The following is a 20,137-nucleotide window of genomic DNA, read 5'->3' as shown; positions in this document are numbered from 1 at the left end:
TGGGCTGGGTAAGTGGGTGGCAGTGCCAGAGGAAAATGTTTTGGGCCACTGAACTCGAATTGGTGCCTGGTTGTTGTTGTAGCTCTCTGGGATCAGCTTTTGGGGCAGTACTGCTTAAAGTCTTATTCATGGCTTAAATGATGGGGTGGAGCACACCACCAGCAAGTGCGTGGACAGTACCACATTGGGCATAACAGTGGAGGGTAGTGCTGCTGTTCAGGGGGACTGAGGCTGCAGAAATGAGCCAAGAGAAGCCTCAGGAAGCTCAGTAAAGGCTGGTGCAAAGGCCTGCATCTGGGATGGAATAACCCCTTGGGATGGAACAGGCTGGGAGCTGACTGCTTAATAAGCAGCTTTGCAAAAAATCCTAACAAACAAAACCAAAACCTGCCCTGAACCCAATACCTTGGGGGTCCAGGTGGGCAACAGGTTGCCCAGGAGCCAGCAGTGTGCCCAGGCAGCAAAGGCTGACTGCATCCTGGGCTGTGTTAGCAGGAGTAAAGCTGGTGGGGCAAAGGGAGGGATCCTGTTCCTCTGCTCAGCGCTCGTGGGACCGAGTGCTAGGTGCCTGGTGTGGGCTCCCCACCACAAGGACAATGGCATACAGGAGCAAGTCCAGTAAGGCCATTGAAGTGGTCAGAGCTGGAGCATGGAGCAGGCTCTCTTCAGAGGTGTACTACAACAGGAGAAGGGGCAACAGACACAAGTTGGAACGTGAGTAATTCTGGCCAAATATAAGGGGAAAAAATGGCCATGAAGGGTGGTCAAGCTCTGGAAACAGATCTGGAGAAGGGGTGGCATCGCTGTTGTTGTTGTTCAGGACTTGCTGGACAGATCCCTGAGCACCTTGCTTTCAGCAGGAGGTTGGATTAGGGACCTCCAGAGGTCCCTTCCCATCCTTGTGAGTCTGCTGGGCAGCTGACGGTGTTAGCACGAGACCAGCTTCTTCAGCTGACAAGCGCTAGCTTGTCACCCAGCCATGAATCATTTAGTTGTTGAACTCTGTACCCAATTTTACTTTCCCAGTGCCCCTTCTTGGGAAGGATGCTTTATTTTTTTACTACTCCAGACAGTTTTAGTGCTAAAATATTTCTTCAGGTATTTTTTTAAGCAAGGTGGCCTCTGGCTGCAATTAGTGTCCCATTGGAAGAACTGACAGCATTATATAGCAATGCTAAAGCAAATCATTCTACCTCATGGCATTATTACCTTGATCTGAAAATTTCCCCAGGCTGCAATTTGTCACTAATATTACCTTCAGCTAAATTTATCCATAAAAAAAAAAAGAGGAGTTAATATTGCTGCAGTTCTAGAGGTGCCATCACCATTTTTTGCGGATGAGTTATTACTTTGTACATTTTATTGACCAAGCATGTAGAGTTCTTGGTCCTTGAAAAATGATGCAGTGGTTCATCACGGACCCCCGTAAATTGTTGGACTATGTAGCAGCAACATCTTAGTCTCCTACACCCTAAGAAAGGAAGAAATCTAAACCATGGTAGATGCATACTGCACTGAAGTAGGAACTGCATTATGTGGATTGACTGATACGAACACTTGGTTGTGATTGCCAGTGACAGGAAAACTGATAAGATGATACTGAGTTTCACTGCTGCTCTTGTGCTTTTGCTTGTTTTATGCTGTACTTCACATAATTTGAATGCTGTGACAGTGACAATGACAGTGATATACTATAATATAATTTCACCTGAGACAATGCAGCTGGAATTAATAAGCTGGAGAGATAAGTCTGAGGTGCTTTGTCATCAGTTGGCATTGGATTTTTGTTTTTGGTGGAAGTGCTAAGAAATCCAGCGGCGGGAGGAAGCTGCCCCAGCTCAGGTGATGCTTTGGGGCCAGCACAGGGAGGCCAGGCAGGCTCTGTGGTCCCATATGGTGCTACGGAAAAGGTGGTGCCAACTTCATATCTGTTGTCTGTAAGCTGAATAATGAAATTCACATTTGTCAGCTGAGGCTGATGTGCAGGGGCACGCGTGGTGTGAAGTCTGTCTTGTCTCCATAGTCATATCAAAATAACCTGGTCATGCTGCCTCTTAACTTTCCTTGGTAGGAGGCTTCAAAGAGAGAGTTGCTTACTTGCTGCCATTCTTTGGTGTTGGACTCTGAAAGGGTCTCATCAGTCCAGCCCAGTGGATCTTAACTGAGGTATTGGGTGCTGAAGGAACAAATTAAATCTCAGGAAAAAAACTTTAAGGTGAGGAGCTTTAAAACTCATAACCAATTTCTTGAATTGTGCCTTGAAGCCAACAGTAGCCACTAGAGAGTGCAGAGCATCTTTGCTTGTGGAGTCTTTACTGTTGTTTTCATCTAAAAGTTATCGGTTATTAGCTTCTAACACAAAATGGACTTCAGGCATGTCACTCTTCTCTTGTCCCCAAATTATGGCTTCTGGTGAAGGCTGATCCTGAAGTGCCCCAGAGCTATGATGATCTTGTGATCCCTCGTTGGGACCTCTGTTGTTCTGCATCCACCACTGCATCAAAAAGACACTTAACCTGTCTAGAAGGTCAAGCAAAATGGGACCACTGCATTCTCTAGCCTCATGCTAATTAAAGAAGAAAACTAGTTAAATTCATATATTGCAATGGCTTTGGTCACAACTGAACTGTTGCTGGAAAGCTGAACTGAGATGAACTCTGCTTTTTAGAGGTGAGAATGCAGCTCAGATTGGGAGGAGACTGGCAGAGCTTTTTTTATAGCCTTGTAAAATTAAACTTTCTGTGCAACTGGCCCATAATGTTAACTCAGCTCTCCTGGCAGGTATTTTTGTTTTTTTAAATAGCCAAGGAAATAGAGTTATAAAATCAGCTGTTACTCATGCTTTGCAAGTGGTTTCAGTATTTGTGGTTCTTTTTAAATGTTTGTCGCTTAATTTAAAGGAGTGTGTTAAGAGACTAGCAAGAGGAATGAATTGACATAAGGGAGACTGTAGCAGACTTCAAATTAGTAGTTTCTCTAGTCAATAATGCGTTTTTTTTAAATGTGTGAAAATACCTGCATGCATGATAGGCTTTGATGGCTTGTCAAAGAAGAGCTAGTCTGGGAGGAACTGTATTCGTATCAAGTTGGCAAGCTAAGATTAATCCACATAGCAAATGACTTTTTAAATTCATTTTTTAACTAACATGAACATTTGTGATAATTCTCTGTGCTGTTTGTCTGCAGTGGTGGAAGCTATCCTTCTTTGTGTTTGTTTTTCCTGTCTTTGGGTGAGAGCTAAATTTTGTTTAACATTTATATTTGTTAGTGCTTAGAGGTTGGGTTTCCGTTGCTGTGGATGCTGTAGAAGCCAGTCCTAGTCATGACGTACATCTGCTGGTACCCTGGGAGTGCAGGTGAAGCCATGCAGCTCTGTCCCTGATGAGCAGAAACTGGGGAAGCCCTGGATGTCACTGTTCATCCAGTCCTAGGTTAGGGACCACCTGGTCCTTACGGGCCAGTAGGCAAGAAGGTGGCAGGGACCTGAACTGGCAGGCACCTGTGGGAAGGTCTGCATCAGGAAGGCACCTCCCTTGTGCCTCTGGGTCCCTCTTCTCGCAGGGAGCAGGAGAAGGAGGCCGGGGAGCCTTACGTGGCCTTTGGGACTGGCAGCCTGTGGTGTATGCAGTTGAGAATACTGAATTCCCCACAGGAGTTTAAGGCATCACTTGTGCACAGCTTGTGCAACATAGCCCTTTATTTTGAAGGGAAAGTACTAAAGTTCAAGGGGAGGAAAAAATAAAAAGCCAAGCCCTTGGCTTAGTAAGTGTTTGCGATATAGGCTGAATTTTTTTTTTTAAAAAAAAAGCATTCCTTTGCTTTTGTGTAAGGGTAGTGTTTTTGTTTGTTCACTGCCAAATGCAGGATAAAGATGTCAAGGAAGGACACAGTAAGTGGATATAATAAGCTGGTGGGAAGGATGGATGGAATGATAAAGGGGAGAGGGTAAAACCTAAAGGGTTAGTTCCCCTGCTGAAGTCAGTAGTCCTAACACACACACAAATTAGAAATTGCTTGTTCATGTTGACCTGCGTGCGTTTTTGTGGTCTGTTAAAAATATAGGAAAATGGGCAAGTATATGGGGGGGGGAACCCCAAACCTGAGTATGGATAATGCTTTATTCTGTGTACAGAAACAGTCTGAATAAAAGCAGATGAATAATGGTCTTTTTTGACATCAGCTACATGAGGGTTCTGGTTGGCAGTACAATATGAACAGCTGTTGGGCAGTACTGTGATACAATTTGGTGCTTTCTTTTGAAATCGTCTGGCAGGAGAGATATGTCTAAAGTAAATTGTGATTTTTGGTGCTTACTGCATGTGCTTTAACTGAGCATATATTCAGCAAAAGGTACTTAGTACTGCCTGAAAATTTGGCTCTTCAGGTATGCCAAGTTAGGCACCCAAAATCAGTGGTACCTTTTGGGAAGAAAACATGTACCTTCTCTGTTCTTATATGTCTTGATCTTGGCTGTTAGAGTATAAAACTCACACTTCAGTAGTCATCTTCCTGATCTTTTTTCCCTGTTCTAACATGTGCCATTTCCACAGGGAAAAATTCAAAGTGGTCCATTCATTGACCTGTTCGTCTGCAAATGAATGTCGTTGTTAGTGCATCCCAGTTCATTGCCTATCAATGTGAAAGCTGTGGTACAATTTTTACATGCCAAATGCCTCACTTTGTTTGCTTTACATTCTGTTTTCTTTCAGTTTCATTTTAAACAGCTGTTTTCTAAATCCCTCCACAAATAGCAATTAAGTTTTATAATGATGATCTTTGTCACTTAAGTTTTTAACTAGTGGTTTGATTCCCTGTTCTCAGCAGTGTAAAACTGAGATAGCTCAATGGAAGTTCAAGCCATGGTGGTATCAAACTGGTGTCAGTGAGTTGAAAACTCACATATTTTGTTTCAGGAGTTGAAGGTTTTGCACACATCCAGGCATCTGGAATTGCTCTCCTCCACCCAAAACTGCTGTGTTTTGTATTTTATGTATTTTACCTTCTGCAAAAGATCCAAGTCCTGTTTTCCCTTATAGTCTGCATGACAAGAAAAATACCATTACAATTCCGAAAGAGATGATGCTCAGCAGGCACAGAAATACCTGCTTCTGGAGCTACAGAGGGACATTCCCCATCTCTGCTGGTGTTTTGGTCAAGGTTGCTGTGGGGTTTGTAGCTGGTACTGGGAGAAGTTCTCATCCACTTTCGTCATCCAGGAGCCTTTCTGATCCCCACCCACTTTGTGATGGTTGAGCTGTGGTGTTTCTCTTGCTCTGTCTCAACCCACAGCAGTATTTCACAGGCAGTGAAATGAAGAAATGACATGAGTAGATCTTTCTTTGCCTTGAGGCTAGGAGCTGCTTATTGGTCTGTTGGGTTTTGCTGTTTAGCTGCTTGTACTTCACACAACTCCAGCATGACTTCCTAGTTTTCAGGACTCTATTTTTGCTTCAGCCTTCAGGGGATAGCCAGCTCTGCCTCGGAAGAAATCAGTGTGGAACTGAATTTTGGAGCACTGAGTATGTCCACCTACACCATTGTGTGTTTGTCCAGCCTGAGATGTTTATATCAAGATTTTTATCTGTCTTTTGATGAAGGGGTCTCAAAACTTGGTCCTATGAAAGTGCAATTTTGGCAGTATGTGCTCTTTTAAACCAAATGTCATCTGCCTAGCAGCCTGCCTGCTGCAAGGCTCTCAGTTATCAAGGTTTACTTGGGTTTTTTTGGTAAGGGACTTTTGTACTGGTAGCAGAGATGAGGTTGTGTTGTAATTTATTTCATCGGATGCTTGGTTAGGTCTCTAAAGCCTTAATCCCAGTTATGGTTTAGTACAGATAATGTACATTGTGTAACTTTTTCATGAGTGTTTACTCCTTTCTTTGCATTTTTTGGAAGGAACTTCTCCATTTCTCTCCTGTGATTGTTAGATATTCATAACTAGTATTCATATTACCAAAATTCAAGTTGAATAAAGCAATTTCCGATTGAATAAAAATATGAAATAGTCTCTTGATAGTTTTGTCATATAAGCTTTCACACTAAGCCAACCCTGTCTCAAGCGTTTAGTCGTACTTCAGAGATATTTGCATTTGGAGTGAGATTTGCAGTGATCTGGAGTCCAGTGCAAGTTTTCTATCTACAGTCATATGTGAATAGGTGATGAATCGGCAGTATTTTGTCTCCGAGCCAAGAAACATAATTAATTGCTGAAAGACCATTTTTTGTCTTGACAATAGGCTGATTTTCTGAATATTTAGGCAGAGCAGTTTTTGATTAAAAATACTTTGCCAGTGATGCGGTAGTTGAATTATGATCTGTGGGCACCAGAGTTTAAATACTTGTTGCAGTGAACTCTCTGGAACTGAGCCTATGAAAAGGATGCATTATGCTGCAAATTATTAAATATTGATTTCTGTAACAGTCTACAGGCATCAATGAACTTAGCAATATGCTAGTAAATAATATGAAAAAGATTAATATCTCAACAGAAAAAGTAATTACAAAGATGTTTAAATAATGATTTTGATGCAAGTTAGATTTGTGGATAACAGAGGACTCAACTTTGGCCTCTTCTTGGTTATCTAAAACCACGAAGATGATAATGTCACCTTGGACTTTTGCAGCTGAAGTTCCCAGAAGAGCTTCCTGAGGTGTGTGAGCCGTGTTTGAAGGATGTTTGGCTTTGGAGATCACAGCCACATGTCAGAGGGAGCAAGGCACATTCTTTAGAGTTTGCATTCTTCTGCATCACTCTGAGGTTTCCTGGCATCCTACTCTGAGACAGCTCAGTTAAGCACAGTTTAGCCACTATAACAAAGCTGTTGCTTGCAAGTCATTTGCACCAGTGATGGTTTCTTCATAACGGTTTACAGAAGTTGTTACTGCAAAGTGTTTGCTCTCGGCATTCATTATGGGATTACTTCTCCACAGAGATTAGCAATTTGAATTTGTCATTACTTTTCTGCACAGTGTTAAGTATTTAGAGCAATAACTTCCTCCAGAAGAATGAAGGAAATGGATTTCCTTTTTAATTTTGTGTGGAGGGAAAGACAGTTTTCATGCGTTATCCCTAAGTATCACTTAGATATTCACATGGGGCACATTTTTGACTTGCTGCTTCACTTTGTTCATCAGACAAAATTTATGCTCTTCTGCAGATGTTAGTCTTTAAACTTCAAAGGCATGGCAACATCTGGGTCCTTGGGTCACTGAAAATGAGCAGGCAGCTTTAGTTGCAACTTGTGAATTTCTTTTGCATTTTGAGAGGTTTATGTATCAGTGGAAGTGGTACTGCTCATCACATATAAAGGGATCTCTGTGTGAACTGTTGTTATTAGTAAGTTAGAAAAGGTACTATATTTGGGGAAAATGCAGAGGTACAATTTGGGCTTTGGTTTCCACAATTGCAGTTACAGCTGTAGTACCAGCTGAGGTGTGACTGCAATGAGTGACCTGAGAAGGTGTACACCATCGACCTCCAAGTCACAAAATGTGTATTTTGGTTAAAGAACAATAGATGCTTGTGAGAAGCTTGAGTAAAAGATGAGGTTGGGAGAAGGAAGCTGGCTGATACAAATAGCTGTTCATTCGCTAAGTACAGGTATGCCTGAGTGAAAGCCTGTCACCCCTGGGTCATATGGAGACTGTCCTTGTGACCAAATTCATGGCATGCAGACATGCAATCTCTTGTCCCGTCCTTGCCTTGAACGTTTATTTGCTTTTATGGTTTTTGCTAAGGTATCTCAAGGATATTTGTAGTACATTAGTTTTTATTGTGTTCTGCTTTATTCTCCATGCTGCAATAACATCAAGAGTCTTGCAAGGTCCATATATTGGATGGCAGAGAATGTTGGTGTCCAGGAGCAGTGTCTTAAGAGTCCCTCAGGGCAGAAACTCCAATGTTGGCTATTGCAGGCTGCCTAAGGCTGTCACCGCGCATTCCAGCGAAGTTGAAAACTGTCCTCCTAGGATGAGCGGTGTAGTCAGCCTATTGCTGATATATGACGGAAACAATGTAGCACACAGTTGTGGGTATTTCCAAGCGTGGTAATGCTTTAGTAAAAGGTGAGGATGCGATAAGTACGTGAGTCAGATGAATGCTTTCAACTGAGCTGCTCATGTTTTGTATAACTAATGGAGCAGGCTTTTTTTTTTAAAAAAAAAAAAAGGCAACAAAAAAAACCCTAAAATACCAAAGACCCTGGAAGGCTCGAGGTTAGGAGACTGCTCAGAAAACTTTGATTGCTGTTAAGGTCAGTTAACTCCAGCAGATTATTTACAGGTTTGTGAAGTTTCAGAACCATATCCTTTCAGTTGTGGTGTGAAAGCAAGTGGCATATGGCGCTTTTAACGTTTGGGAGCTCCTCTAGTGAGACTAAAAGTAAAGATGGTGACTATGGTTTTTACTAAGATTTTTTTTTTTAGGCTTAGAATGAAAAGCTCCCCATTTCAACCTTCATCTCTCTTTAGCTGTCACAAGACATATTCATACTGCAATCACACACACCTCATGACCACATTACAAAGCTACTTTAAAATCAAGTAACTTCACTGTTGCCTGAATATTTAATCAACTTCTTGGCTGGGTTTTATTGGCAGCACCAGATCTCATAACGTAAGCAGTTTGTGCTGTAGATATACCTATGAAAAAAAGAAGAGAAGAAAAAAGGAGACAAACCCATTCTTCCACCTTTTATATATACCAGCTGAGCTTGAAACTAGCAGAGTCATTAAGCATAATGCCAAATGTCAGTTGTGCGAACAAACGTGTAATAATTGTATTTTGGATCCAGCAGTGTTTTAGAGCAAACTGCTTATAATTTCCAGCAGTTACTCTTGCAAAATGCCTTCCTTTATTTGATTTCTTTATCTTCAAGTTATATCTGTAGAATAAAATTGCAAAGTCAACTCATGCTTCACAGTTACTTAAATTATATTTTATGTAGTAAGTAACTAAACCCAACAAAGTTAGCAGAAGATATTTTTCTGTATAAGGTGGGTTTAACTGGTACTGATCTGGTCCTTCTCATTCTCTTTGAGATCATACACTATTTGTGTGTCATCTTAAAAAGTTGCCTTTGGCATCAGTTGGTGTTAAAGTTGTTCATTATGGCAGTACATGGCCAGTACTGAAATTGTTAAAGGTGGTAAGCTCTGATTTATACCTAGTTTGCTCATCTATCATTCTTTCCAAGAACTTTTGTTTTACTGATTTATAAATATTTAGTCTTGGAACGTCTCTTTCTCCATATACATGTGTGCATATATGTTACGTATATATTCATGAAAAATTTACAATTCCTTTAGCTAGAACATAACCTTTATCCTTCATGTGCTCTCAGAGGGAGGGATTCCTCATGCAGCAGATCAGACAATTTATAAAATATATAACGCTTCTTAGAGGGACGACTTCCATGCTGTTTTGGAGCATCAGAGATCATCTCAGTTTGAGTGATCTGAAGAAGGGATGAAAGGTTTTGGGGGAGGAGGTAGAGAGGACTGGAGATACTGGAGTTCTGAGTTTTTACAGGTGTGGGAGCAGCATGAGAAGGAGATATGTTGGAGTAGTAGAGGTACCTGTATATCGCAGTTGGGGTCATTACTGTTGAATATGAGGAGACCCAGTCAAAGCCCAACTGTGTAAGTTTTACCTGAGAGAAGGCTGTCTATGACCTGGAAGAGAAGGTGTTTAGACCTTACAGCCTTGATAAATATGAGTGAATGTATAGATGGAAAAAAATACTCTTGGAGAAACATAGCTTATTGTTGTAGTCAAGAAGCATAGAAGATTTGAAGGTGGTCATGCATCTAGGCCTTAATATATCAGAATTATGGCTCTTTGATTCCTCAAAACAGTATGGAAACTCATTTATGTATATAAAAGCTGATGGTCTTTGTACATGTGAGGTGAGGAGTAAGTTGGTGATCCTGGGGAAGGTGTTTCACATCACACTTCCACAGCTGCTTTTACAGTATTCTTGTAAAGTAACCCTGTGTTACCCTGTGTACCGCTGACGTTCTTTTTATACTTCAGACCAAACACGTTTTCATTTAGGTCACAGGTGAGCAATGTTACCTGATTTTCTTTCCTTTGTCTCCTTTCCTCTAGCTCTTACAGCTTCTGGAGTCTGAAACCATGCAACTAGAAGCCTTTCTGGAGTGGAAGCGACTGGAACCAGTGTATTGGCAGTGGATGGTAATGCATCAAACTGATTTTGAAGGGTGCAGCTTTTTGACTCTAACATAGCTGATCACTTCCAAAGGCCCCTTCCCACAAAAGTAAACGCTGCAAACCAGCTGTTTAACAGCACCCGAGAAAAAGGAAAAAAGCCTTTAGTAAAGTAAGGAATGTTTTCTTAGTTCTTCATCTCTCTGTTTTCTTCAGTCAGGCTCACCCAGCTAAGCTGAGGAATTGCAGCGCAGAGTGGCAGAATTTCATATAGTTAACACAAATGAAAATGTCTGATCTTCATCTCTTAAATGTTTTTTAAACATAGCAATTGTACGTTTTCTTAAAATTAAATGGCTTTTCAGAATAGGGCCTCTAAGCTTTATTGCAGACTTGAGAACAACTAAATTTGTGAGCAGCTGATACTGAAAACATCTTCATTTTTCCCAATCAAATAGTGTGTTGAAATTGCCAATTTCCCCTTGAACTGTGTTGAATGATCATAAGAAAATCAATAAGCCTTTCTCTGTGCATCTTACGATTTCTCAAGTGAGTGTAAACGGTACCATCCATCTCACTTCTCTCTACAACTTTTGCCCATTCACAGTTGCTGAAAATAATTTTTTAGAGCACCACATTAGCCATATGAGTTTACGAAATTTTGAGAATCAGTGAGCTGACTGTTAATTATCCATATGCCTTGTTCTGCACTAAAAGCAAGGCAAAGGAGTAAAATTACCTGTCTTGAAGAGTGCTTCCAATGCAAAGCCATTCAGATTGTCACTAATTTTATAATGGGTTTTGCTCTTCATGTCTATCATCTTCTGGTTATTCGGAAAACATCAACACGAGCATAAACCTGGCTCCAAACAGGCAAAATGTAAATGCAAGTGTTACGGCATTTCAGGGTATCCACCACCATTTCCCTCTGACGTGTTGAACAGTGTGGGGACTGTTGTAAGTATTAGTGTGCTTCCTGGAGTTAAGTCCTAAAGAAATACTTGCAAAAAAACTGAGGAGCACGTCTTTTTAAATCGTTCAGTAGGCTGGATGGCAAATTTGCCTTTCTTTTGTTTTGCTGCTGATGGTGGTTGTTCCCGGATTCTGTAAGATGTATGGGAATGAGATGTGCTTTGAGGTACAATAGTTTTCTTTTTCCCTTTAGCCTATGCTTTGCATTGCTGATCTGATGGATCGGGTTGATTCTTGCATAGCTGCTGCTGGGTCTTCCTGATGGTTATGGGCAGGAACATGATAGAGCATGACGTAACTACAGCAACTGGAGTGACTCCAGTAATGTTACTTTAAAATTCTGTCATTTAATGAATTTCAAATAAAACCAGAGCAAAACCCTAAAACCCCACAAACAAACAAAACTTCCCAAAACAGCTTTGTTTTATTTCCATGCAGTTTGTTAGGCGGTTGGTGCCCAGAAAAACGTCTGCATTGTCATGAGCTGGGCTTTTGGTCAGCATGAGCTGCTGGCCTCCGCGCTGTTTTGTGCCAATTTGCAATGCTGATGCTTGCTGAGAAGGAGGTTTTGTAAGGGTGTCTTTTGCTGTTTTACAAAGCTGTGTATTGTATAAGCCTAAAAATCTCTTGCTGTGAATCAAGCCAGAGTTTTTAACCTACCTGCAGAGAAGAGAGAGAAAGAGGGGGGCATTCCTATCCTCTTTATAATGATCTTTATAGAAGTGAAGGTTGTTAGCATGTCACTGCCTTCCCAGTCCATGTTTCTAGCCTAAACAAAGCTGGTTCTCTCTGTCTCCTTGTAGGCCATTCATTCAAGCTTCTGCTGGTTGCTGCTGCTCTCGTATGGGACTTTCTCTCCCATGTGTCTGTGTTTGACTTCAGGTGCCTCACCTGTATGTCAGTGCTACAGTCAGCACTCTTCTATCACAGAGATTTGTATTTATACTTTCTAAAATGGTACTTGACTTTAACAGTGTGACGTTGGTGACTTCTGGTTTTCTGACGTCTCTTCCAGCAGTGTTGCTGCTGAGCCAGTAATTACGCATCTGGTTTTTTCTTGCCTGTGTGTAGACCATGCTGCTCAACTGCTGAATTCCCTCATACTGTTTTCACATTACTTCTCCAATTTCTAAAGATAATACTGAATGCAAATTATGTCCTTAAAAGAGATTATGACCTCTCCTATTTAATGTCGCCTTGATAAGAATATGGAAATAAATATTTAATATTCTTTGAGCGAGGAAGCCTGGGTCCTTTAATTATGCTCTGCTACCCTGGCTTGAAAACTGTGTTTCTACATAATCTGTGCACCATGGTTTATAGGTACATGCGTTTCAAGGACCCCAAAGTTATTTGGCATTTTTTTTTTAGTATTTTGGATAATTGTTGCTATCTCTGAAGGTAGTTGCAGAATTAATTATAGACCCAGCTAGGTGGCCATGGTCAAAGAGAGCTGACAGAGCTCCTGACCAGCCTGGTGCAGAGATCTCTTAGGGTTCCTCAACTTGTAGAGGATGGACACGGGAGAGCCTGTGGGTGTTGCAGCTTACTGTGCTATGTAGCACATGAGGCTCTTCTGAACAATGCAAGCATGTGCCTCCTTCCTGGACATCACTTTGTTGCAAAAGATCATAGAAGTGCATTCAGCCTCAGAGTTTGAGGGGAAAGGGCATATCTGGAGCTTCTGCAGTACTGATGATCTCTGTATCGTGAGTGCTACTTTATTATCCTTTAGTGCAGTGGAGAGTAGCTGACAGTATGCAGTCCTTTCTAAAATAAGCTAGGTTAGCAGCATAAGTTTTCTGTTAACTTAGAAATATGTTAGTGAACTGAGGGGGTTATATCTTAAAATAACTGAAATTGTAGAGCAACTGTACACTGAGATATGGCAGCAGTGAATTCCTAGTTATGAACTACCAGGAAGATGTGTGTGTGTGGGGGGAAGCACTTTAGCTTCTGCTGAAAAGTAACTTCCATTGTTGTTTTCCTTTAGGAAACTGTGTTAGATAATATGGCTGAAGAGGGAAATAAGTGTGAGTCCCGGGATGCTCATGTAGAGAAAAGCAGGCTGCCAAAGGCGACCTTGTGCTGTCCCTGGGCTGACAGTCTGACTGGGCAAATTGACAGATTATCCAGAGATCTAATGACTTTCCGTGACCAACTGCATAAGCTTGTAACTCGTCGAAAGGCTGCATGGTGTGAGAAGGTAAGGCTTTGGGTGGCATTCTTGGATCATTACTGACTTTTAAGTTCCTGTATTTTTTAGTGTTATCACTATGGCCCATCCTAGGGCAGCTTCCCTGTTGCTGCTGTGTCAACCTTGCTGAAATCTTGATGACAGATCTGCAGTTACTTGTCTGTTTATGCCCACAGCATCCCAGGTACTCTTTCAAACACAAAGTAGGCATCTCTCCCAGAGAGGCAGCATGCTGAAACAAAGCAAGTGTTCTTTTGGAAGGGAAGTCATCAAAGGATAGGGGAGGAGAGGAGAGAAAAAGGAAATCATGGCAGCCCCCGGAGGGGACAGAGGCAGCAGGTTGAAAGCATCAGTAATGGTTATAGTGAGAAAAATATAGATAGACATTTGCAGGGACGGGAGGGTGGGAGAGGCCAGAGCTTGTCATCTTTCACTGAGTTAGTAGTCTTTGAAATGTCTGATGGGGGGAGGAAAAAGAAGGATTTCAAGCTTGTGAAGTGAGAGAAGGGACTAAGCAGAAGATCTGGTGGAAGAACAGACTGGCTGTGGGAGGCTGGCTGCAGAGGAAAACAGGTGATACGAAGGAAGCGTACATGGTGTTCACTGGCATAGGGATGGGGAGACACTGGGAAGCACCCAGAGGGGGCGGTTGGGGCATAAATAGAGGAGCTGTTGATGTAGATGTAAAAGGTGAATGTGAATATTAACATACTGCCAAAAGAAAATACGATGAAGATGAAGGCATGGAAGCTAGTGATTTTTTCAGGCATCAAGAGAAAAGAAGGGTACCAGGGAATCTATGAAACCTGTGGATGCAGAAAAAGTGAAAGGAACAGGTGGGGCAGGTAAAGCAGTAACAAAAATGCTGTATTGCAATTTTACGCCTGTATTAACTAAGGAGAGGCATTTTTTGATTTGTTTTTTTGTTTCTTTTGGTTTGTTGGGTTATTTTAGATAGGATTATAGATCATTTGACAAAATGAAAAGTGGCAGGTTGTCAGATCAAGAGATCTGACAAGTCAGATCAGCTCTTTGCCCAAGAGTTCAAAAGGATCTGGCATGGGAAAAGTGTGTGAGAGCTAATTGTTCTCTTCCACTGTAAGGATAAGAAACTAATTGGGATCAGTTGGATAGGGACAGGCACAAGGAGCTGCCGTGCTGCTTCACACAGGGTACAGAACTTCTTCCGACAGGACACTGTGGATATAACCAGTGTACATGGATTTGAAATCTGTTGGACACATTCTTGGAAGATGAAATCCAGCAAAGATTATCAAATATACAGATACAAATTACAAACTTAAGTAACTGCACGAGTACAAATCATTGCAGGTTGGGGGAATATTCCGAGGAAGTACCTCTGTGTATTTGCTTTCGTCTTACACAGTCTTCTCTGGGCACTTGTTGTCGGTCACTGTCAGTGGTGGGGTGCTGGACTAGGCAGGTCTCTAGCATCATCAGATTTGGTCGCTTTTATGGCAAAATGGGCATGACTGTTGCAGGACAAATCAGACATTGGATTCTAAAAATAAAATTTCCAATGCATGATTTCCAAAGCAAGATATACTCTGACTCCTCTTATATGTATCAACATATATGCTGTTAAATATTATATAACAATCACACTGAAGGTTGTTTTATGCTTAAATTTGGACATGAAGTCCAAAAATATTAACTGATGAATTCTTCATTGTACTTTGAAATAGGTGCTGTGATTGGATTTGAATGATGGTCAGTCAAATTCCAGTGTTCTGAGATTCACTGAATGTCATGCGAGTTTATGACTGTGGGTAACAAATGCAGTGCATCTTAAGTGTGCTCTTAAAAGGATGGTTTATCACAAGTGCCTCCTCTTCTATGTGCCCTGGAACAGAATTGTTTTGTAACGCTACATGACAGCTTTTGGAATGCTGGGGGTCAGATGACTCTCCATCAATCCTCTTTATATCAGCCTTTGCTTTGAGCAGTGTTGCTGCTTATGTGATGCTTTCTGCCTGCAGTCCGTCTTTTCTCCCCAGTCAGGATGCTTGCTGAATGCAGGCTCCTCTATCAATTGTATGTTTCTGCCCCCTTCTGTCTTTCCCCTGGAGAAATAAGCTTATCAAATCTTTCCTTCTATATATTTTTTTTAGTCAAACAAAGAGAAAAGATCCAGTAGTAGCTAAAGTGGTCATTATCTCTAACTCTTGTGATACTGAGACATCTGGAAATTATCTTGGCTCTCACAATTGTGCCCGGCTGAGGGACAGTACAGTTTATTACAGCTCTTGTGCCTACTACCTTGTACTTCACAACAAATGTGATAATCCACAGAGTAATTATGTCTGTTGTTACCAGTAGGCCTGATGTTTGTGCCAGGCAACCGAGTAGAAACTGTTCTGAAGAACAGAATGGAGGGCACGTGATGAAATGCGATATATTGGGGAAGAGACAGTACGAGTTTTGCAGAGAGGAATCATGAATATAAAATCGGTTGGAGCTTTTTGAAGGGACTGGTGAGTGTGTGGGCAAGGGAGGTTGGATTGACGTTATTTAATTGCATTTATAAATGGTGTTTGATAAAGTCCCTAAAAATTCTCCACAAAGATAAACTGCCCACCTGTCTGTCTTTCTCTTACCCTCAAGCACACAGCAGAGCAGGAAGCGGAGAGGCAGTGGCTGTCGTTGGTTTGGGGAGGTGGTCACCCCTGGAGCCTTGGGGGCCTGTGCTGCACAGCATGTGTGTAACTGCTCTGGGAAAGGAGGTGCATAGCAAGATGCCCAAGTTTTAAGATGAGACTAAATGCCTGAGAGCACGTGAAGGACAACAGCAAAAGATTGTTGAGGGTCTTTGTACTGAGTAGTGAAGTGGTAGAATGTCAGATAATATTGCGTGGAGATAAATCTGGCAAAATGCATCTGAAGGGAGAATCATAATTTTACATGTTTGGTATGACTGTTATAGCATGTGAATGAGCTCTTGGGGTTATAACAGTGGTTCTGTGGAAATGTCAGTGGTCAGAAACAGTGAACTGAATCCTAAGAATTGTTAGGAAAGCAGAAGAAAGCAAAACAAAATATTCCCATCTGTTCCTGGAATGCTGTGTGCTGTTCTGGTCCCAGCATAACTTTAAAAAAAAAAAAAAAAAAAAAAAAAAGTTGAGCTGAAAAGGCACAGGGATGGGAAGCAATGGTGACCCAAGCTGTGAAAGGGTTTCTCTGTGAGGAAATCTACTACAAGGAGCCCCTGCCTAGGTAAAAGAGGAGAGAATGAAGAGGGGCATCACGCTTCTGATGCTCCTTTTCATGATGGGTGAACGTTGAGGGAATTACTGGGCAAATTAATGAAGAATGAAATCATTGTTAAGCAAGAAATACGGAAAGTATTCTCTGGTCAGGAAAGTCCTTCAGTCGCAAACTACTGGAGTTCAGGAAGTTGTGTCTTCTAGTGAGGTATTGTTCCATGTTTGTCTGGTCCTAAACTTATTCCCTAGCTGTTTGCTATTGAAGACTGTCAGACATACTGCTGGGATAGAGTGAACCTTGATATAACAAGGTACAGTTGCTCTTCCTTTACATCCAGTTTTGAGCATCATAATTCAGAAGAGAAACTGGGGAGAGTCCAGAAGAGAAAAACGAAAGTCATCATAAGTCTGGAACATAACGTCTTTATGTTAAAAATGGAAAGACTGAGGTGAGGTATATGGTTCTTTGGATATGAAGAAGTTTTCTCTGGGGGAAAGATTTTTATTTTTTTCCCCATGTCCTCAATGAATGGGACAAGACTGGATGTAAACTGCAACACAGACATTTAAATTAGATACTAAGGAAAAAAATCATACTTTTTTTTTTGTGTGCAGACCCTGCATAAAACAGATCATGCAAACATCTGTCAGGGATGGCTGAAGAAGAGTTGGTTGTGGTCTAAGACTGTGGCTTGGGCTTGAAAATCTGTTGAAGTCTCTCACTTATGCAAGCCTGCGATGGATTGATTTATTTTGGATAGAAATATTTCAGGTGTGTTACAGTCATTGCTGTGCCACAGTGCCTGGTTTGTACCACTGTACACAGCTGCTTGTTATTCAGGATGTGGGGTTAGAGTTTATGTGTCTATTTGTTGCAAGCTTGATCATTTGCACACTGTGATTCTAGTAGTTAAAATTATCAAAGTTTTTTAAAATTCAGCAACTTATTTTGCTCCTTTTCTTTTGCTTCTTTCTTTCTTTCCTTATTTTTTTTTGTTTGTTTCTGCCTGCCTCTGCTCTTTCTTTGGTTATGTGCTTAGAATGACCCTGAAACCATTTCCGCTTTCAGGGACATTCACTAGAAGACATCTGAATGTTGCCATGGGATTTGGGTGATTTGTGAAACCCTGATTAATGCGACATTTTAACTGATATCCATCTCTAGGCAGCAATGTGTTCAGTATCTTGGAGGAGAAAAGGCATATGACAGAGGTGTGATCTGAATATGTGGCTTTCTTATTGTTAGCTTTGTTCTTTTCCATGCAGTACTGGGCAAATAATTACCATTTCTTTGACACTTCGGGGATTTGTAAATGATCAAAAAGTTGAGTGAAATAGTTAAGCTTTAAAAATGTTTCTCCTCTTAGAAACAAACTTAACTGTAAAAGATGAAATCTCCTAATTCCAGAAGAGAACTTGTTTGCTTGTTTGCTTTTTTCCTTTCTGAATATTCCCTGTTATTTACCTCTCTATTTGAAAGGGGGATTTGATTTCAGTCTGTTTAAACATTTGGCATCCACAAGCTGGAATGCAGAGTATTTGACTTCAAATGGTGATCACTTTAGTTTTCATCACATAAATGCTCACACCATACTGGGCTTTTGTTAAATTTGGGGTATTGTATTTTCCTCTGTGTTGACTAGCATTTGAAAGCAAGCCAGATGCCTCTGAGATGGCAGTATGATGGGATGGAGTTTGCTCATGCATGCCCCTGTTAAGCATGGCCCAGAAAGGTTTAGAGCCATTAATCTGAGCTTAAATATGCGCTTTCCACACCACAGTCCTCTCTAGAAATAGTGGTGGCTGTGCTTGCGTGCTTGGCTCATGTTATGCCTGGAGTACCCAGAGCCGACACTTCAAGAGGTTGTAATCCCTGGCCAATATCAGACTAATTTAATGACGGTGGAAGAGCATGCTGAAACCTGCATTTTGTCTTTATTTCTGTGTTTTTCTCCTGATCAGTCACCTCCCCTTCTGTTCAGTGACCTCTAACCTTCCCAAACCATTGCACCTGAGTCCTTGGTAGGGCTGAGGGGATGCAAGGTTGCCCGTTTCAAAATAAATGCCCTTTGGAATTCTAATGTGTTGGGAAGGGGCTGTATGGGACAAGGATGTTTTGTTTTCTCTTGTTAGGGAGAGGGTAGGTGCAGAGGTGGTCAGTGGTAGTGGCAGGAATGGTCTGGGACACCCCATCAAGTGTGGATGGTGGGGACTGAAATGTAGAGAGGCTTTCATTCCATCCCAAGAGTCTTGTGCTTCACTCAGACTTTTTGCTACTACCAGCTCATCACAGCACACTGCTGGAAACCTTGTAGAGTCTAATAAAAGGGGATTATTTTTTTTTATGGTAAGGATCTTACATTTATAAAAGACTGAATCGTTTTTGATGCACTTCGGTGTAAGGCTTTACTATTTGAAGTAGGGAAGCAGCTCCAGAGGCTGATGCTGAAACATAGTCCTACATCCTTCTGGTTTGGGTTGGTTTTTTTTTCGTTTTTCTTACTGAGGTTGAGTTGAATTTTATCTACCCAAACAAGTACACTTCCACAGTTTTTTTCTATATGCCTCATAAGGAACTGGAGGGGAGCAGGAGGAGCTGTGGGTACCCTAGTAGCCACTGCTAGTGCTTGGTGGCCATGCCATGTGACTAACCTGCATGAAAATAAAAACTTGGTGCAGTGTATGCATGTGGGTGAGGGAAATAAGGCTCATTGTTTTCTGCACTGTGTGAATGCTGAGGAGCACTGGTGGGGGCTGGACTGGCTCCTGGTGTGCTGTGTTCCTCCCTGCACCGGTGCAGGGCTGGGTTGTGTTTCTGCTGCCTTAAACCCAGGAATTGTGGCAAAGGGACAGCTGAGCTCTCACCGAAGAACTCTCTGAAGGCTTGTCGGTAGCTCACTTTTTTAAGCAGACTGTTCACGTTGCATTTTTGCTATTTCTGCTGTTCATTCTAGTTCTTTGGGCTTTCTGCTAATATGAAGATGTTAGTGTAGCGAGTAGTTAATTATCCAGGCTGTCTGGGGTGCAGGAAGCGGAGGAGTGGTAGGGAACAGTTCTGTGCTGATCTATTTCCTCAGTCAGCACGTTCCCTTCCGCTGCCCCTTCCCCAGTCCCAGAGTGTGTCTGTGTTCCACTTTGTGTTTGCAAACCTCCATCTGGAGCACTGAGCAGCTGTCAGTAGAGCTTTTCATGCAAAAAGAAATTGAAGAACTAGCAAGGCCAGAGAAGTAGCTTTTGGAAATGCATGGTTGGCTGGACCCGGATGCCTGGGGTAAGGGGCGCAGACCCAGAGAGATCAACAGAAACATCCATCAAAAGGAGCAATGGAGGACATGGGCACAAGGATGGCAAGGACAGACAAGGCTAATGCCTTTTATGTGTAGTTCTTATTTAGTTAAATGTAGGATTAAATTTGTTGCTGATGGAATTGCCATGGTATTAGCAGATTTAGGTTATTGGAAAGCATGCATCTGCTGTAAACAGTAGGAAGTAAGATCCTAATGCTTCTTTTCGCTTTTTGCCCCTGTATTTTCTTACATTGGTTTTTGTCACTCGTCAATATCCCTAGCAGGAGAT

General features: G+C 41.7%; 1 protein-coding gene across 4 annotated transcripts in view; it reads left to right on the top strand.

The window, feature by feature from the left end:
- Positions 1-20,137, top strand: part of TEDC1 (tubulin epsilon and delta complex 1) — a 73,701-nt gene that overhangs the window by 38,559 nt on the left and 15,005 nt on the right. For 3 of the 4 annotated variants that reach the window (XM_056355857.1, XM_056355856.1, XM_056355858.1), the window contains 2 exons: positions 10,109-10,195; positions 13,134-13,346. In XM_056355857.1, coding sequence (XP_056211832.1) covers positions 10,109-10,195; positions 13,134-13,346 — 300 coding nt within the window. The remainder of the gene's footprint in view (positions 1-10,108; positions 10,196-13,133; positions 13,347-20,137) is intronic. The other variant, XM_056355859.1, reaches the window with a different exon arrangement.

Source organism: Falco biarmicus, chromosome 11, assembly GCF_023638135.1.
Source record: "Falco biarmicus isolate bFalBia1 chromosome 11, bFalBia1.pri, whole genome shotgun sequence".
Taxonomy (NCBI): Eukaryota; Metazoa; Chordata; class Aves; order Falconiformes; family Falconidae; genus Falco; species Falco biarmicus.
Note: the sequence above shows the minus strand (reverse complement) of the source record. Positions and strands in the feature narration are given on the sequence as shown.